At 41.5% G+C, this 18,052-nt stretch overlaps 1 protein-coding gene across 1 annotated transcript in view; it reads left to right on the top strand.

Annotated features, from left to right (window-relative positions):
- LOC100084389 (SLX4 interacting protein) overlaps window positions 1-18,052 on the top strand; it is a 167,137-nt gene that overhangs the window by 73,671 nt on the left and 75,414 nt on the right. Inside the window, 2 exon segments of the mRNA XM_039913006.1 lie at window positions 9,680-9,769; window positions 13,930-14,053. Coding sequence (XP_039768940.1) covers window positions 9,680-9,769; window positions 13,930-14,053 — 214 coding nt within the window.

Genomic DNA, 18,052 nt, shown 5'->3' with positions numbered 1-18,052 from the left:
ATCTTATTGTGTGGCATTCCCCGTTGTTCAGTCTGCCTATCGGTGACCTATATATTCATTTGGCTGTGTTCCTGGGCAAATCAAGGTGGAGTGAAACGAGAGGGGAAATTCACAAGAAAATGTAAGCCTTTGGCCGTCTCATGGGGACAAGAGTGACTCAGAGCGAGAACAAACATTTCAAGAACTTGATCTTAGATTAAACATTTTCTGTTTTGGCCGAAAATTAAGATCGCTCCCTTTCTGGGAATTAAGACTTGGAAGGACACTTAAATCGATTAATTCTCTAACCTCCAATTGGACTTTTCATTGCTCCATTTCCTATTTATAAGAGAGCGAAAATATTCTTGGCTCAATTCCTTTGATCTAACTCTTAAGATTTGTCCCTGTTATTTCCCTTGACCAATATACTTCTGGGTGTAAACTTCTAGGTTTTCACAAATAATGGGAATCCCCTCAAAATATTTAACACTTTTCATTTGATATTCCCTAAAGTTATTAGTTTTTCAGTTTCACTCTCTTATTCTTCCCAAATCAGTTATTGTTATTTATCTCACACTGGGCAGGTCTCCCATCTTCAAATTCTCTCTCCCCTCTACTTCCTGTAAAATCCCGAGAAGTCTACATACATGCCACCAAGGCTAATTCCAATAATTAAACCTCAGACAACCAAAGAATATTGAGTTTGCAGATCATGGGAAGCAGTTGTAGTTATTGTTTCTCTGGAGGAGATACAGGCTAATCAGGTCAGATGCAGTCCCTGTCCCACGTGGGGCTCACAGTCCAAGTAGGAGGGAAAATAGGTATTGAATTCCCATTTTAAAGATTAAAAAACTGAGGCGTGGAGAAGTGACTTGCCCATAGTTCACAGCAGACCGGTGGTGGAGCCAGGGTTAGAAACCAGGTCCTCAGACTACCTGGCCCGTGCTCTTTCCACTAGACCATGAAATGCTATTGATTGATGGTTTGGTTTATTAACCAAACTAACCTCAGTTCCCATAACTGTGTGTTTAGAAGTTCCAGAGAAGCCTAGTAATTGTCCAGGCATTCTGGGTTTTAAATGGTAATTCAAAAAATCCAGTGCCCTCTTTTACATAAAACAGCCTCTCAAGTAGAGCTGACCTCAGTCTTCACAAAAGGAATCTCCCTGTGCTCCAAACCTGGATATTCCCCAGAAAATCTTTGCTGATGGTCTTTTTGGGGGCATTTTCAGGGGAATTTTCAGAATATGGCTAGCACTCCTTTGATGTGGTTGTAGCCATTTCATGTACATAACTGTCTTTTTTTCCTGTCAAAATTCTCCAGTTGCATAGGTGGAAATTATTGAAAGGTGGAGCTAATTTTATATGTTGTGGAGCTTAAAATGAAACTTCCATTAATTAGATTCTCTCTAATTCAAGTTGAAGAAGTTGGTTAGCACCAAGAGCTTTTTATGGTCTCAATACTCTAATAAATGCTGTCCCCAAACCAGCGTTATTTTGTCATCTCTCTCTTCTGTTTTTTACATGCCAGGTCTAGTTGGCAGGACCATTTCCATTAGTGCTCTTCCCCACTTGGCCTTTGTGATATTTTCAACGAGATATCAGTGTTGGCTGTTGTTCCATCTCTGTTTTCTCAGTGATGTTATCTATCTCGACCTGTGAACACGTTAGAAGGACTAGGGTATTTAAAAAAGTTAACCGTTCTGCTTAACATTTTCTGCTAGGCTACCTTTCATTTCATTACGGTATGTGTATGTGTGTACCTGTATATTTGCTCATACCCATGAGAGGGGAGTCTTCGTTTTTCCTTTTTAACTTGGTGTTTTTACACATCATTCACATATCAAGAAGCAGCGTGTCTTAATGACTAGAACACGGGCCTGGGAGTCAGAAGGTTATGGGTTCCAATCAGGCTCAGGCAGGTGTCCACTGTGTGACCTTGGGTGAGTTATTTCACTTCTCTGTGCCTCAGTTACCTCATCTGTAACATGGGGATTAAGTTTGTGAGACCCATGTGGGACAGGGGCTGTGTCCATCCCAATGTGCTTGTGTCCATCCCTATGCTTAGAACAATGCCTGGCACATAGTAAGCGCTTAACAAATACCACAATTATTATTATTATTACCATTGTCATTAATTTAAAACCTAGAACTAGAATTATCCTGGATCACCTTTAAAACCGTTGGAAAATATATGTGGCATATTTAATGGCCAGAAGGTGAACGGTTGTTTGCTCTGCCCCTTTGAGACTCTCGCTGAGGTTCTTTACTCCCGATCCTGCTGACCCCACCATGGCAAGGTGGAGACAAGCAGCAGCATAAGGCCTGATATCAGAGGTAAAGACGCCCTGCCTGAGCGTTACCCCGCAGCCACCATTTCCCTGGGTCACTGGGCCCCATCACCCCAGTGAGGAGTCAGTGTGAGGTCTTCTGAACTTTTCAAACTTTGGGGTGGGGTGGCATGGTTGTGCCTGAGGCTAGAGTGACCACTAGACTCCGTCTGGCCCCAGAGGACTCCTTTGGCTACAGTGTTATGCGGTTGCTACATTATTTTTATTCTTGCCCTTGTCTCTTTATGTTGTTTTTCAGCTTTTTATTGATTCACCTTTCTGAATTTTTTATGGTATTTGTTAAGGATTTGCTATGTGCCAGGCACCGTACTAAGCCCAGGGGGTAGATACGAGCTAGTCAGGTTGGACACAGTCCATGTCCCACATGGGGCTCACAGTGTTATCGCCCATTTTAGAGAAGCAGCATGGTGTAGTGGATAGAGCAAGGGCCTGGGAGTCAGAAGGCCATGGGTTCTAATCCCGCCTCTGCCACTTGTCTGCTGTGTGACCTTACGCAAGTCACTTCATTTCTCTGGGCCTCAGTTACCTCATCTATAGAGTGGGGATTGGGACTGTGAGCCCCATATGGGACAGGGACTGTGTCTAACCCAATATGCTTGTATCCACCCCAGTGCTTAGTACAGTGCCTGGAACATAGTTAAACATTTAACAAATACCATTATTATTATTATTTTACAGATGAGGTAACCGAGGCACAGAGTAGTTGAACGACATGCCCAAGGTCACCCAGCAGACAAGTAGCAGAGCCAGGATTAGCAGCCAGATCCTCCTGACTCCCAGACCAATGCTTTATCCAGTAGGCCACACTGTGTTGGCATGCATCACTCACCAAGCCCTCACCCTCTTAACTCTTACACTGTGAACCCCTTAAGGGTCAAGGACTTTGTCTAATTCTCATCCAAGTACTTTTTTCCAGTGCCTAATATTGTGCTGCGCGCCCAGTAAGGGCTTATTAAATACCATTACTTTCATCTGGACTTTTCCCCAGTAGTTCCATTTTTTGACTTAAAAGTAATCCCAACCCTGGCAGTGGTTTTCCGTCGCTGTCATCTCCAAGTTGAGGTCCAGCGTAGAGTTCTAAAAGAGTTCCCTCCCACCCTAATGCTGGACCGAGCGTGCGAACATCGGGCAGAGTCAGCGGTTTAACGTCTCAGCTCCTCCCCACATATGCAGTCCTGGATCTCAGGGCATGGGTTCCAGAAGTTCATCCTCGCTTGGCTCCCCATCCTCCTCTTAAAGTCCAGATATTTCAAAGGCCTCTCTTTAGGCATTACACTGGATTGGGGGGCGTCTAGCCACGACCCTCTTGAGGCATTCATGGACCTCAGGAGAATCACACCTGAGCCCCTGAAACCAATGAACACTGGGCTGCTGTCGTGATCCGGGAAAGAGGGATTTTGCAGTGATCTGCGTGGCCTGTACCACTTCTGCTGAACTACCCATCATTCCTTTGAGAGAGAGAGAGAGATATGTGTGTATGTGTGTTTGTGTGTTTCTAGTAGTAGTAATCTCAGCTCTTATGTTCCCAACTGAGACTCCAAGCTGTGCCACTGCAGGTCTACCATTTCAGGCACCTAATCTGTTGTTCCCGATTGTGCACCCTATACATCGAGCCAGCCCCTAAAATGGAAGAGGATTGAAGAGGACCGAAGACCCCAAGACAGTGCTGTCAGAAATGACAGCCTCAGAGCAACTCAAAGCACAGTCTCAAGCTGCCAATGAATCAATCAGTTGTACTTGTTGAGCTCTTACTGTGTGAAGAGCACTGTACTAAGTTTATCCCTCTCTGGCCCTTGAGCTTTGGGCTCTCATTAAATGATGTTGATGGCAGTTGGTAAAGAAATAAGCTCCCAGGACCTAGTAGTGGAGAATGACTTCAAATTTAATAAATATCAATTGTGCAGGAAAATGTTGAAGTAAAGCCAATCAACTCTTGTCTTTTGAGAACTAAAGAAGGACTCCAACTCCTTTTCCTCCTCTTCTTTCTCCTACATAGTGATTGATAGTACAGTGGGATTTTAGGCCTCTAGTATCATCCCTCCTTTCCCCACCAATTAAAATAGCATCATCAAAAGGATCATCTTCAAGGCCAAAAGGCACTTGTATTTATTTATATTTGGTACCATCCCAACCAGTTTGATGGGTGGGTAGGTCAAGGCCTGTATATCTCCCTAAGAATATTGGCATCATTCCCAGCAGTGCTCATATTCCCATTCCGGAACCTGCCTAGGAAGAATCTGATCCATCTTTCACACCAGCATTAGGTGTGAAAAATATTTGTCATGGGGATGCATAGGTTCCATCAACACACATGCCCACCCTGGCGCAGGGCATTAGAAGGGCTGGCCCCCACAGCTTTATGAACTGAATTCCTAGACTTGCTGATTCCAGGTCTCTTGACAGGACCAGAGAGCTTCCATTTCAAGCTGAAAAGACTCAAAATGGTGGCATTTTGGCCTACTGTTTCTCTGGACCCTGACCACGACCCCACCACTCCTCTTCCTCGCTGTAAAAGAAACCACCCTGTTGCCTCCTTGCTGTAAAAGAAAAGTTGGCACCTGTGGTGAGATGTCATGACAGTTGGGTGAAGAAATCTCACATGTTTCATGGACTCACTTCCTCTTGTCAGCTATTTTAATGGACATTTTCAGTCCTGCTCTGCTCATTTGCTCCTTGATTTCTTCTCCTTTTTCTGGCCCACTTGCAACCGTTTTCTAACCATAGAACTGAAACTAATGAGAAAAGTAAATAAGAGTTTGGAGACTTGTACATCCTTACCCTCCAGTCATATCACATAACTAACGTAAAAGATAAGGAAGAGAAACGTTCCATTGTCCCTTTTCACCTCAGACAAATAGCTCCACGCCCTGCATACCTGGTAACCAGAAAAACTAGAGCTGTAGGAACGTGTTTCCCTTTAGAGACCAGCAAGACAACAAATATCCTTGAAATCGCTCTAGATTTCAGTTGCCAACCAGACTGTTGAGTACCCTTAAATGCAGCGTAGGCTAAAAGACATAGAGAGCGTGTTTGACAGTCTCTTCCCGGGCTTACTGCCCTTGAATATAGGAGGTATTTGAAAGTTGCATCACAGGAACTAATAGTTCTTTAGTTATTGCCCTTCTCCCTCTGTTTTGACAGTGTATAATAAAGGCCATACTTTCTAGAAATGGTTAAGAACCAACTCTTTGGCACTTAGTATAATAGAGAAACTAAAGATTCTTCCAAGCACTTGGGTGAGGAAAAGGGTGTCATTGGTTTTGTATGCACTGTATACTGTTTACTGTGTTTTCTAATTTTTGGCTTTAGGAATCTATAAAAAGTGTGCTAAATTCTTAGAGTTTTTCCATTCTTTCTTCTTTCCCCACCTCAGCATATCATGTTCCAACTGTGTGATATTTTGGAACTGCTAATGATCTACATAGCTCACTTTTGATACTCTTGAGTTGTTGAACTTTTTCTTCTTTCATTTTGATTGGATCGTCATTGTTCTATGTGTCTGCCCTTCCTTGTTTAAAGTATGAGCCTCCTGTAGACTAGAGTCAGTGCCTTAATTGATTTTCAAGTAGTCACCCAATGTTTAGTACACTACTTTCCCCATTAAGTGCTTAATTAATATTAATAACAATAATAATAATACAGAGAAATGCCTTCTAAAATTACAAAACTTGGAAGTGCTACAGATTTACATCTAATTCTTTCATCATTATCATCTTGTTTGCATAGTGTTTAGGGAAGAACAAAATCACCAACCAAAATCACTGCCACTTGTCTGCTGTGTGACCTTGGGGAAGTCATGTAACTTCCCTGTGCCTCAGTTACCTCATCTGTAAAATTGTCTCATTTGTAAAATGGGGATTAAATCATACTCTCTCCTACTTAGACTGGGAGCCTCATTTGGGCAGGTGTGGGAGATGTTTTGTTGAAAGAATCAGCAGGATTTAGCAGTAGATGGGGAGAGTAGAAGGACAGTGAGGATTTAAGGAGGACACTGAGGATCCTGGCTTCTGGGTCAGAGAGAATAGTGTTGTTATCAACTGAGGTGGAAAAGTTAGGAGGAGTGTGTTTAAGGGGAAAGGATGACTTGTTCTGATTTAAGTGTACTCAGGTTGAGTTACCAGTGGGACATCCAAGGGTCCCTGGAGACAAGGGGAAATGTGGGACAGGTGAGAGATCAGGCCTGAAGAGACAGATTTGGGAGTCATCTACCAAGAGGTGATAGCTTCATGTGAGCAGATGAGCTCCCTGAGAGAATGATTGCATTGGAAGGAATTGTTGGTTTGCCCAAGTCCTCTCACTACATTGAATGTATGCATCAATAGCATCATCTCTGAACATGAAGCACAGTGAACCATATTGTATTGCTCTGAAACACAGTCACTCTGGATTTCAACACCACCCTTAGAATTTCTGACACTTCAAATGGAAGAATTAATCTCTCCATTCTCCTTTCCCCACATCTTTATCCATGTGTCACTTATCTCCCATCTTTGTGTATTGCCCAACTAATGATGCCTCCCTTTACCTTTCCCTTTTTTAACTGACATCTCTACACACCTTTTTTGATGTTGAAATAGGGGGTGGCTGGGTGTTTGTCGTGAGGAAATATTAAGACATGACTCTCACACAAAGAAAGGAACCGAAGAGGGAGAAAGGGGCAAAGACCCAGACAGATGTTTCAAAGGAAAAAAACCAGCACAAGAATATGCTTTCCTAGTAAACAGCACTTCTGAAAGGTAGATGAAAAGAGAAAAGGAGGAGGAAGAAATACTGAGATACTTCAGCTCTGGAAGATTTGTGTTTACTGTATTGTGATTTCAAAGCAAGACTGGCTTATTAGAGAAAAAGATTAAGCTTGTTACCAACTACAAGGAAGTTAGATGTGCAACCATCACCCTATTCCTCTGAGAATCTTTTGTTACTTTTATCAGGCACAGAAAACTGAACTGGATGGACCATTGGCCTATCACAGTAATGTGATTTCTTTTGTTCTTAAATTTAGCGCTCAAGATATGTTTTTAAGAGAGATTCATTTTGAACCCCACAATAGTAATATATATATGTACCTATCTACATAGTTATAAATTATTTATGTTAGTGTCAATCTAGACTATAAGCTCACCGTAGGCAGGGAACATGTCTACCAACTCTATGGTATTGTACACTCCTAAGCACTTACTACAGTGCTCTGCACACACTAAGTGCTCAATAAATTCCATTGATAGAAAGAAAGAGAAGAAAGCTTCTGTTGGCATAGGTAGCCTACCTAGAAAACAAAAGTTGCTGTTTTAACTAATTCATTTCAATCATATTTACACCAATTCTATTCCAATTTGTTGGCAACTTAGGAAAGTTTATTTTCATAATATTCCAAAGAAGAATCTAGGTTTGGAATTTTTGGAAGGGAGGATGTGAAAAGGATGGAAAGCTAGAGCAGTGTTTCCCACCCACCTGTTTTCTTATAGGCTCTTCTCTTGACTCTCTTTCCTCTCTCCTTGCCTATACTTGCCGCAAGTCCATGGGAATTTGGGGAGTAGTAGAAGGGAGGAGGAGATGGTCACAGGGCACTGCTCAGGTCATGAAGACGCTTAGGAAAGAGGAAGGTCCTAGGCTCGCACTGCTTGCGAGCAATTCGTCTAGGCACGCATGATAAAAATCAAACCCGCTCCCAGGAGTGCCAGACACGTCTGGGAGGTTGCCAGATCACACTGGTGTATCATGACACATGGGTTAGGAACCAATTGAATAATTGGAGTTGCCAATTACTCGCCACCTGTCTGACCTCACGGGAGGGGCTGACTTAGTATACAATATTATAAATCTGGAATCCTAAATCGTCTTTTCATTTTAGTTTAAGTACCCACAGTAAACTTGTTTTACTAGAAAAATAGAACTGCACAGTCAAGAGTTTTGTGGTATTCCTGGGCAGTATACCAGTTCATTGCCCCTCACCAGGTGCTAGTAAAGCAATTTCCTGCTTAATTCTTTCTTTCTTAGTGGTATTTGTTAAGTGCTTACTAAGCGTCAAGCCCTATACTAAGCACTAGGGTAGATGCAATATGAGCAGATCGGGCACCGTCTCTGTCCCACGTGGGGCTCAAATCTAAGGGAGAGGGGAAAAAGGGAATTGTTTCTCCTTTTTCACAGATAAGGAATCTGAGCCCTAGAAACATTAATTGATTTTCCCAGGGCCATCTAGCAGACAAGTGGATTAGAACCCAGAACTCCTAAATCCCAGTCCTGTGTACTTTCCACTAGAGCACGCAGCTGTCCACGTCCCATGACATACCATGCTTAAATTTCCCATGACATGGTCAAAAGGCTTTGTCCTCAACTCCTGGATACCTGCAGTCTAATGAAAAAAGCATCACATTAGTAGTTCAAAAACTTGAGCAAATTCCCAGTGCTTCATTCATTCGATCGTATTTATTGAGCACTTACTATGTGCAGAGCACTGTACTAAGCGGTTGGGAAAGTACGATTCAGCAATAAACAGTGACATTTCCTGTCCACAACGAGCTTACAGCCTAGAAGTGGGGAGACAGGCATCAATACAAATAAGTAAAATTACATAGCTGTACCTAAGTGCTGTGGGGCTGGGAAGGGGAAAGAGCAAAGGGAGCAAGTCAGGGCAGCACAGGAGGGAGTGGGAGATGAGGAAAAGCGGGAAGTCCTCTCGGAGGAGATGTACCTTCAATAAGGCTTTTGACTTCAAGTTTGTAGCTATTCTTCAGGTTTCACGATGTTGCTAATGATGCACTTCATCTTGGGGTGAGGTTTGATGTCCCACTGACTCCACATTATGTTTGCAGTTTTCCATAAGACTTGCTGTTTTGGGAGTTTCCAGTTGTCTGTTTAGCTGTACACTGAGTAGAATGCTACGTTGGGGACAGAATTCAGTGCGGTATCCATCTCTGTGTTAATGACACGAATCTTTGTAGGTAAAGATCATTAAAAAAGTACTCTGAGCTATGCAGCAGTAAAATGATATATATAATTGGTCTATCCCTATTGCTTTTTCCCCCCTTTTATGTATAGAAAATTACAAATTAAAACAAAAAATTAAATGTATTTGGTAGATAGCTGTGCAAGATGATGACCACTGGAAGGAATATTGTCCAGGATACATTTCTTTTTAGTGTGTATAATAATCTATGGGATTATGGTGAATTATGAAAAAAAGGTTCCCAATAAAGAATTTGCATCCTCGACCCATAACACAATTATCAGAGGGTAATGACATCTGTTGTCACTGAGTCATAAGCTCATGGTAATTTGAGATGGCTTTTTAAATTATCTGCTGGATTTGAGTATCACACACTTTACCGTTTTCCCTTTCATGTTTTTCAGTGTGGGAAATTTGCTGTCCTTGTGGATCTTCATATTTTGCCTCAAGGCTCAAATAAAGACACCAGCTGGTTTTCGGACCATGAGAAGGAGGTACAGCAAAACATTTAGACTTCAAAAAGCCTGGGTCTGCTTGGGAAAGGGTTGGATGCTACTGATCTGATCAGATCCTGTTTTCACTGTTAAGATGAAAATGATGTGGGTAATACCTTACAGAAGAACTCCTCTGGAACCGTTGCCCCTGAGATGTGTTTTATATCATCTCCATACTCTGAGACTGAGGCAGATAGGATAAGAATTTCCAGTCATATTAAGTTTGGCCAGGAAAATTTTCCTCTCTTCTCTTTGCTTGTCTACCCAAAGCGAGAGGCTGTTAAAGAGAACGGTGGAAACCTGACCTGGTCTGGGGATCCGCACTTTGCTAATGTTGAATGTCTTACCCTCGAAGCCTTTTTAATTTTCGAAAGGCAGAGTGTTGGGGTTTTGGTCTAGTGCTTTCGCTTTAGTCCCTCACATTTCTCTTCATCACACTTAGATGTACACACACACTTTCGTGCTCTGTCTCTCCCCCTCCCCCTGTTAGTTATGGGGCATTTTGGCCAGAATCCTCCCCTCCGATATCAATCGATCAATAGCACTTACTTAGAGGAGTGGCAGCTGTGAGGGATTCAGCTGGGAAGGTGGGGGCTGGGTGCACCCCCCTTCCTCTGGACCAAATGGGTGTGGGCACTGCTGCCGCTGCCAAAAAACTGAACCCTAACAGTCAGCAACCCCTGCAGCCTGCTGAAAAGAAATAATAAATGATGAACGCTCTCACAGCTTGTGAAGAACAGGCACGTGAGGCTTGTGAACCTCAGTTGGGTCACCTTTGGACTATAAACTCCATGAGGATAAGACTTGGGCATATTTTTCTTTCGTAATTTCTCCCAATGCCTACTTCAGTGTACTGCACCAAGTAGGAGCCTGACTACTTGCATATGGTAAGGAGGAAAGTAAGTCACACCCACATTATTTTTGATTTTAGCCTATCCTCTAAATATGGAAGAATACCGTTCCGTGATCACAGGGAGAAGTGGAGCCTTCTGGCCCTCCCCTCTTGGGTTTCCTATTTCCCAAAGTGTTGTCTTGTAAGGGAAGAATAAAGAACATGCTGAGCACTCAAGGGACCATGATGTCCCTTCCCAGGACTGGTGACCAACGGTGGGGCTTCCCCAAGTAGAGACCATGTCCTGGAAAATTCAGTTATAGCAAATAATTATAATACTTGTTAAGCACTTACTATGTGCCAAGCACTGTTCCAAGTGCCGGGGTAGGTACAAGTCCATACTCTTAATTCCCATTTTTTACAGATGAGATAACAGAGGCGCAGTGAAGTTAAGTGACTTGCCCAAGGTCACACAGCAGACACATGGCAGAGCCGGGAGTAGAACCCAGGTCCTTCTGACTTACAGATCTGTTCTCTATCCACTAAGCCACTGTGCTTCTCTCTCTGCTCTCCAGGGGAAGTGAGTCTCAGCTGACCTTGCCCTCGCATTTTTACATGATCCTAGACTTCCATCAACAAGGGCCATATATTAGGCTCCTTCTGTTTGCACAGCCTAACACTCAGGACTTATTTTGGGGCTCCCAGGGTATCATTTAATGAATGACTGCTTCCGGTCACCAAACGTGATTTGACTTGAAAGAGTTCATGAGGTTCCCCCAAATCCCAGCTGAAAGGTTTGGCTCTTGGGCGTCGGGTGGTGTGCTGGGGCTTACTAGGTCTACACTCATGCTCTTTTTCCCTAAGGCAGACTCTTCTTGTGTGATTTAGCTTTGCAAATGAGGCAGAGTGATCTAGAAGATTTTTTTAAAAATATGACTATTGATAAGTGCATCAATCATCACTTAGACCAAATTTATAGCCAATATAACCACTACTTATCTGATGGGGCTTGGTACAGTCGAACCTTGATTCCCGTGGCCGCCCAAAGGGGAAGCAGGCATTTCAGGAAATTGGAGTGTGATTTAGCAAAGATACTAGTGCACAAAAGGGTGTGTTTCATTTTGCCAGAATCGCATGTTTGGATCATGCTGTGAGGCATGAGGTTCAGGCAAGCTCAGAGACTCTGGCTAAAAATACATCACCATGTTTGTTTCTTTGCAAATCATTCCTCAAACCTCTTTATTTGTATTGAAAATGATTTTGCATTCATCTCAATCAAAGGAATAGGAGAAGATAAATAAAAATATGGCATTTGATGTTTGGTTTTCTGACAGTTTTTGACAGAGGAATTAATTTAAGCTTTTATTTTGAGTATACTTATATTGAGATCATTTTGAGCAATTTTTATGGTCAGCCAATTGAAAACAAAAATTCCACTTAAGAAAGTTGACATTAAGTCTTCGTTTTACTGAAGGTACACTGGCAATTTTCTCTTTCTTTACTGCCCCCCACACACCCCACCCCACCTGAGTTTTTGTTGGAAATCTTTCTTCAAGCTGCAAAGAGGGTGTTCAGATGAGTAACGCATTAAACTGAAGAATGGATATCTCATACATGGCATAACCCTCACTTGAAAACTTGAGTCATTAAAGGAAATCCCCTTAACTCAAAGGAGAAAGTTTGTGTTCATGGGATACTGACTTATTTTTAATGTGTTATTTTTAGACCTAGCCATATAGGGAATTTATGACCATATTTTAACAGTCCTTGTTTTCGTGTATCTGTTTCACATAGTTTCTAGCTCAGTCATAGTTGAACTCTGCATGTGAAACAAAATTATTTAATTGTTAAAACAACAGAATGAGGCATGGCTATTTTTCTGCTGTCTGAACAATGCCAAAAATCTGAAATGGAAATTGGTCTCTGTGTTCCACAAAGCAGCAGATATTTGCGTGGTAAACTGAAATTTAAAAATAAAAACCAGTACATATACTTTATCAAGGAATTAAGTTTTTAAAAGAGTAATTTTTTGCTTAAGGTATAGCATGAATTAATCTCCAAGGGTCTTCTTGGAGAAGATAGAGGGAGGGAACATTTTCTTCAAGAGATATGTGCTGGGTTATAGCTGCTTTCAGAATTGTTTTTTTATCTTATTTAGGTTTCCAAGAGAGCAACCTAAAAAACGTGTTTAATGTACTCCAGTTAACTTTTAGCCTTCCGTGATGTGTCTTCTGGAAAGCAACCAAAATTATCTGTTGAAGGGGTTTCTAGACAGTATTTTTCTCTCGTTAGATTACATTTCCTTCATGGGATAGTTGAATGCAGTGTCACTGAAATTGGGACCTTGGGCAAGTCACTAAATTTCCTAATTCCTCAGTTTCCTCTTCTGTACAATGTAGATAAAATACCTATTCTTCCTTTCTCCTTTAGACCGTGAGGCCCATGTGGGACATAGATTATGTCTGATCTGTTTGTTCTTGACACAGAGTAAGCACTTCACAAATATTATTTCATTATATTATATAGCAATATGTTTAATTAATATTCAGTTAATAATAAAAATAGCAGTAACAAAAAGTAAGGCATATTCTGTTGATCCATCCCTTTGGACTGGCCCATATGCTGTATGTTAACAGGAAGTTACAGAATAGAACATTTATGGATTAATCCATAGATTAAGGAATTTACTTATAGATTTGGTGAAACTATATTGACTCACAACTGTCATAATAAAGCTACTCTTGTCCAGTAGTGGGTCACTTCTCTTCAAGATGGCTAGAAAGACTAAACTCAAAATTCTTCTGCAAGGTAAATTAACACCCTTTTTTTGCAAGTTAATAAAATGAAGTTCAAAAAGTTCTGTCAGCAGAATACTAATTTCCAGTTCTGTTCTTAAATCTCCCTTTGACAATAAATACTCCTTTCCATATTATAATATTTTACTGTTTCTTATTTCATTCTATGAAACCATACCAAGAAGTTAGAATTTAACTTGTTGCTAAACCTTTGTCTATTTCCTTGAAGTATACGGTGGCAATGCTTCTCATAACTGTCCTGTGAGGTATGTAGCAATTATTATTAATTGCCCTTCATTTACAACAGCTCCAACTCATACAGAAAAAATTTGGCTTGCCCCGAATTATGGGGCGAATTAGAAACGACGACTGGAAGAGGACTTTGCTATTATGATTATTTTGTCTTGAGCTTTACCCACTCTTTTGTGTTGTCTCATTTCAATGTCCATATTCTAAGAAAACTAATGATTACCTGTACTTAAATCGCCACATTACCTTTTTAGAATACATTGTGTTGATTACGTTTATTTCAGGAAATATGTGTGCTTCTAAAAGAAACCATTGATGCAAGAGTTAAGGCTTACTTGGATGGTCGGAAAAAGCACAGCCTGTCAAAACCCCCAGAATTTACCCGATCCAATCCCTTGTCCTTAAAAGGTAGGTAGAAATGTATTTTTATGTTGGATAAATAAAAGGAAACTTTGGTCTGTAGGGAAGACAGTTATACTCATGACTGGATTACATGTTGTATCCTAGTGATGTATTTTCTATGCCAAATGACACTTGTCTGCTGTGTGACACTTTGGGCAAATTACTTAAATTCTCTATGCCTCTGTTTGCCAGTCTGTAAAATGGGATTAATTCATCTTCCTTTCAATTTAGACTATGAGCCCCAGGTGGGACAGGGACTCTGTCCACCCCGAGTAGCTGGTATCTACCTCAGCCCTTAGTACAGGGCTTGGCACTTAATAAGCACTTAACAAGTACCATTTAAAAATGCCTTAAAAGGTAAAGAGAAATTTATAGCTTTGGAAGAGATTTTATTTTTAAAAACTAAAGTGGGCAAGACCCGCTGAATGATAACTCTCATGATTCCCCAAGCAAGTTATGCTTCTGATAGACAGGTTTTACTGTTTGCAATCAAATCAACAGTTTCCTACGGTGTTACACCGTGAAGCCAGATTGATATTTTATACAGTGATGCAGCATTGATAACACGCAGTGTGTGGTTCTGTAGTCATAAAATCACCCAATAAATCTAAAACTTTGGTTGCACACAAAAAAATGTACTGTATCACTATTTGCATACTTAAGTTCAAGAAAATGACCTAAAGGTATCTGCTTCAATGATTTTCATTTTCTTTTTAATAATAAAGTCCCCCAGATCCAGGCTGGTTCAATAAGAATGCAAGGGACATATGTCCTGGGGCCCCCATGCCTGAGTGCCTCCTGGATTAAGGGAGCACCTCCTTGAAGGTCAGGGGTCTCTGGTCCATGCACGAAAGGGAGGGCCTCCATAACTCTCGGGGCAGGACTGACCCCCACTTCTAGTCCACCCACCTGGTGGCACTGGGTGGAGGGGCCTAAATGGAGCCAAGATGACAGCTCCATTTCTTCCCTGTGCCAGCACATTACTTATAATAGTAATAAAAATAATAATGTTGGTATTCGTTAAGCGCTTCCTATGTGCAGAGCACTGTTCTAAGCACTGGGGTAGACACAGGGGAATCAGGTTGCCGCACGCTGGGCTCACAGTCTTAATCCCCATTTTACAGATGAAGTAACTGAGGCCCAGAGAAGCGAAGTGACTTGCCCACAGTCACACAGCTGCCAAGTGGCAGAGCTGGGATTCGAACTCATGACCTCTGACTCCAAAACCCGTGCTCTTTCCACTGAGCCACGTAGTTTTTAACCCTACCTGCGATCTATACCTTGCAATCTGGCCAAGAGATGCATTGCGAATAATCAAAGAATGCTTGATAATAAAATGTCAAACACTGCTGTTGGACTGGTGTAGATGCAAGGCTAACAGGTTGAACAGAGTCCTTGTCCCACATGGGGCTCACAGACTTATTCCCCATTTTACAGATGAGGTAACTGAGGCACAGAGAAGTGAAGTGACTTGCCCAAGGTCACACAGCAGGCAAGTGGCAGAGTCAGGATTAGAATTCTTTACCTTCAGACTCCCAGGCCCATGTTCTATCCACTACATGATGCCGCTTTTCCTAATGCCTCCAAGGTTAAGGGTATTGCCCCACAGGGGATCAATTTCTATTGTCCTGTTATATTTTGATATATTTTGGAGTTAAATTTTCATATTCACTCTTGGTCCTGGATCAGATCCTCATTCTTTGCTTCTTTTTTCCACTTCCCTATCTTCCAACAACTTCAAAGAACATGGGACATTAGAAAACATGAGTGGATTGTGAAGGGACCGTGGCTTGCGCAGGAGCATCCAAAACTACTTTTCATACATAAAAAAAAGTTCCTTTTGGGATTTCCTCTTTTAACTGAAGATAATTTGGAACACAGTGGTGATGAATTAAGTCCAAATTTTAGAATCGTTGGATAATATCATGATCATAGGGTTTTGAGGGTCCGATTTCATGTTTAAAGTTACTCCTGTGGTTAGGCTTAAATCTTTTTTCCTAATCCTTATTTTTCCTCTCAGAAAAGAGAGGTTATTATGAATAAAATAGCAGTCAAATAGCTGGAAGGTATCTTGCGAGGTCATCAAGGACATTTCTCTGCCTTCAGGTAGGGCTTCACTGAAACCATTCCAGACATACAAGAGTCTGTGTATTTTTAAAAGCCTAAAGAGACTTTCAGTACAATTAATGATGTTCCCAAAGGAAGGGGAGGAATAGACCGAAGTTCATCTCTGAATAAGTTGTTTTAGTGCTTGATTTTAGATCTTTGGTTTCTGTCATGTGTTGTGCCATTTGTGTTAATGTTCCTGAACCGGGCATCAGATCTCCCCATCCAGACTGTAAATTCCTCAGTTACCAAATCTTTTGAATTTTCCTCTCCCAAGCGCTTAGTAGAGTGCTCTACACACAGTAAGCACTCTTTAAGTGCCATTGATTGATTGATTGATCTTATTTTGTGCCAACCTCCTTTAGTTCTTACAGAAAATATCTTTTGGTTTGGAATGTTTCTTTTTGTCTTGTTTTTGAGTTGCTCCTTAAAACAACTATGATTGTAAAGATCCAGCTAGACTCATTTATCCCTTTTCAAGAAGGCAACTGTTCAGACGTATAGGTAAAGGATTAGAAAGGGTCAACGATGTTCATTTTGTGACTTTTGAGATTTTAAAACATGAGATATGTAATTAAGGGTCCGACCTAGATTATTGAGCTATTACCTAATGTGTTACACAAAAGAGTTACCCATATTTGCTGTTTTCTCTCCTGGTATGTGACCATTTGACAGCTTCTCCAAAGGAAAGAGTATCATGCAAAGCATACGGTTGCTGGGAAAGGTGGCAGTGCTTTTTGACTTCCGTGTTCTTTACCATGAAATTCGAACCCACATCTCTGCATGTCCACTTAGTGCCCCTCTTGCTGTTGATGTTACGTACAGAGTAAGAGCTCAATGATAACCATTGATTGATTGAGAGAGAATGAATTCAGCACTGGAGCTGGGAGGGAAGTGAGGGGGTTTTACTCAGAACTGCAGCAACCCAAAGGAGAAGTGAGAAGATAGCAAGCACCATTCAGCTTCCGGCCCACATACTCCAACTAGACATTCTTTTGCCTCCCTATTTCATGTGTGTGGGGACCGCTGAAACTGAATAGCTGTATTTGCTTTAGTGAAGCCTCACTGGTTCAAGATTTTTCTCCTATTTATATTAATTATCTTGAGATCCTCTTCTTCTGATTAGGCTTTAAGGGCCACAGCGGTCATCAACCGTCAAAAAAAAGCATTACTTAAAAATGTGGTAGAAATAATTTAGTTTCTGTGTTTCTATTTTGCAATGATGTGAGTATGTGAAACCAAGTGTATCATTGAAAATTTACAGCTTTTTGTCTCTACATTCATTCATAATTTAATAATTTTGATTTGACTTTTATTAAGCCCTTATGATGTGCAAACTTAGATGCTACTTTGGCCCATTGGGGGCTCACAGTCTAAAAGGAGGCATTTAGCAAGAGTTCCTTTAGGCAAAAAGTTACCAGGTACATGCTGCAGGAAACAGCAAAGTACTTATCTGGATAGTATCTGCACTTCATAGATCATGTTTCAATTATATTTATTGTGTGCTTACTATGTGCAGGGCACTGTACTAAGCGCTTGGAAGAGTACAACACAGCGATATAACACACACAGTCCCTGCTCACAGTGAACTTACAGTCTAGAGGGGGAGACAGACATTAAATAAATAAGTTATGGCCATGTACATATCCACTGTGGTGCGGAGGGGAAGGGTGGTGAATAGAGCAAGTCAGGACGACACAGAAGGGAGTGGGAAAAGAGGAAATGAGGGCTTAGGGAAGGCCTCTTGGAGGAGATGTGCCTTCAGTAAAGCTTTGAAGGTGGGGAGAGTAATTGTCTGTCGGATATGGAAAGGGAGGGCATTCCAGGCCAGAGGCAAGATGTGGGCGAGAAGTTGGCGGCGAGCTAGATGAAATCAAGGTACAGCGAGTAGGTTGGCAT

The sequence above is a fragment of the Ornithorhynchus anatinus genome, chromosome 9 (genome assembly GCF_004115215.2).
Source record: "Ornithorhynchus anatinus isolate Pmale09 chromosome 9, mOrnAna1.pri.v4, whole genome shotgun sequence".
In the NCBI taxonomy this organism is placed as follows: Eukaryota; Metazoa; Chordata; class Mammalia; order Monotremata; family Ornithorhynchidae; genus Ornithorhynchus; species Ornithorhynchus anatinus.
The sequence above is the reverse complement of the archived record's forward strand: the minus strand, read 5'-3'. Positions and strand labels throughout refer to the sequence as shown.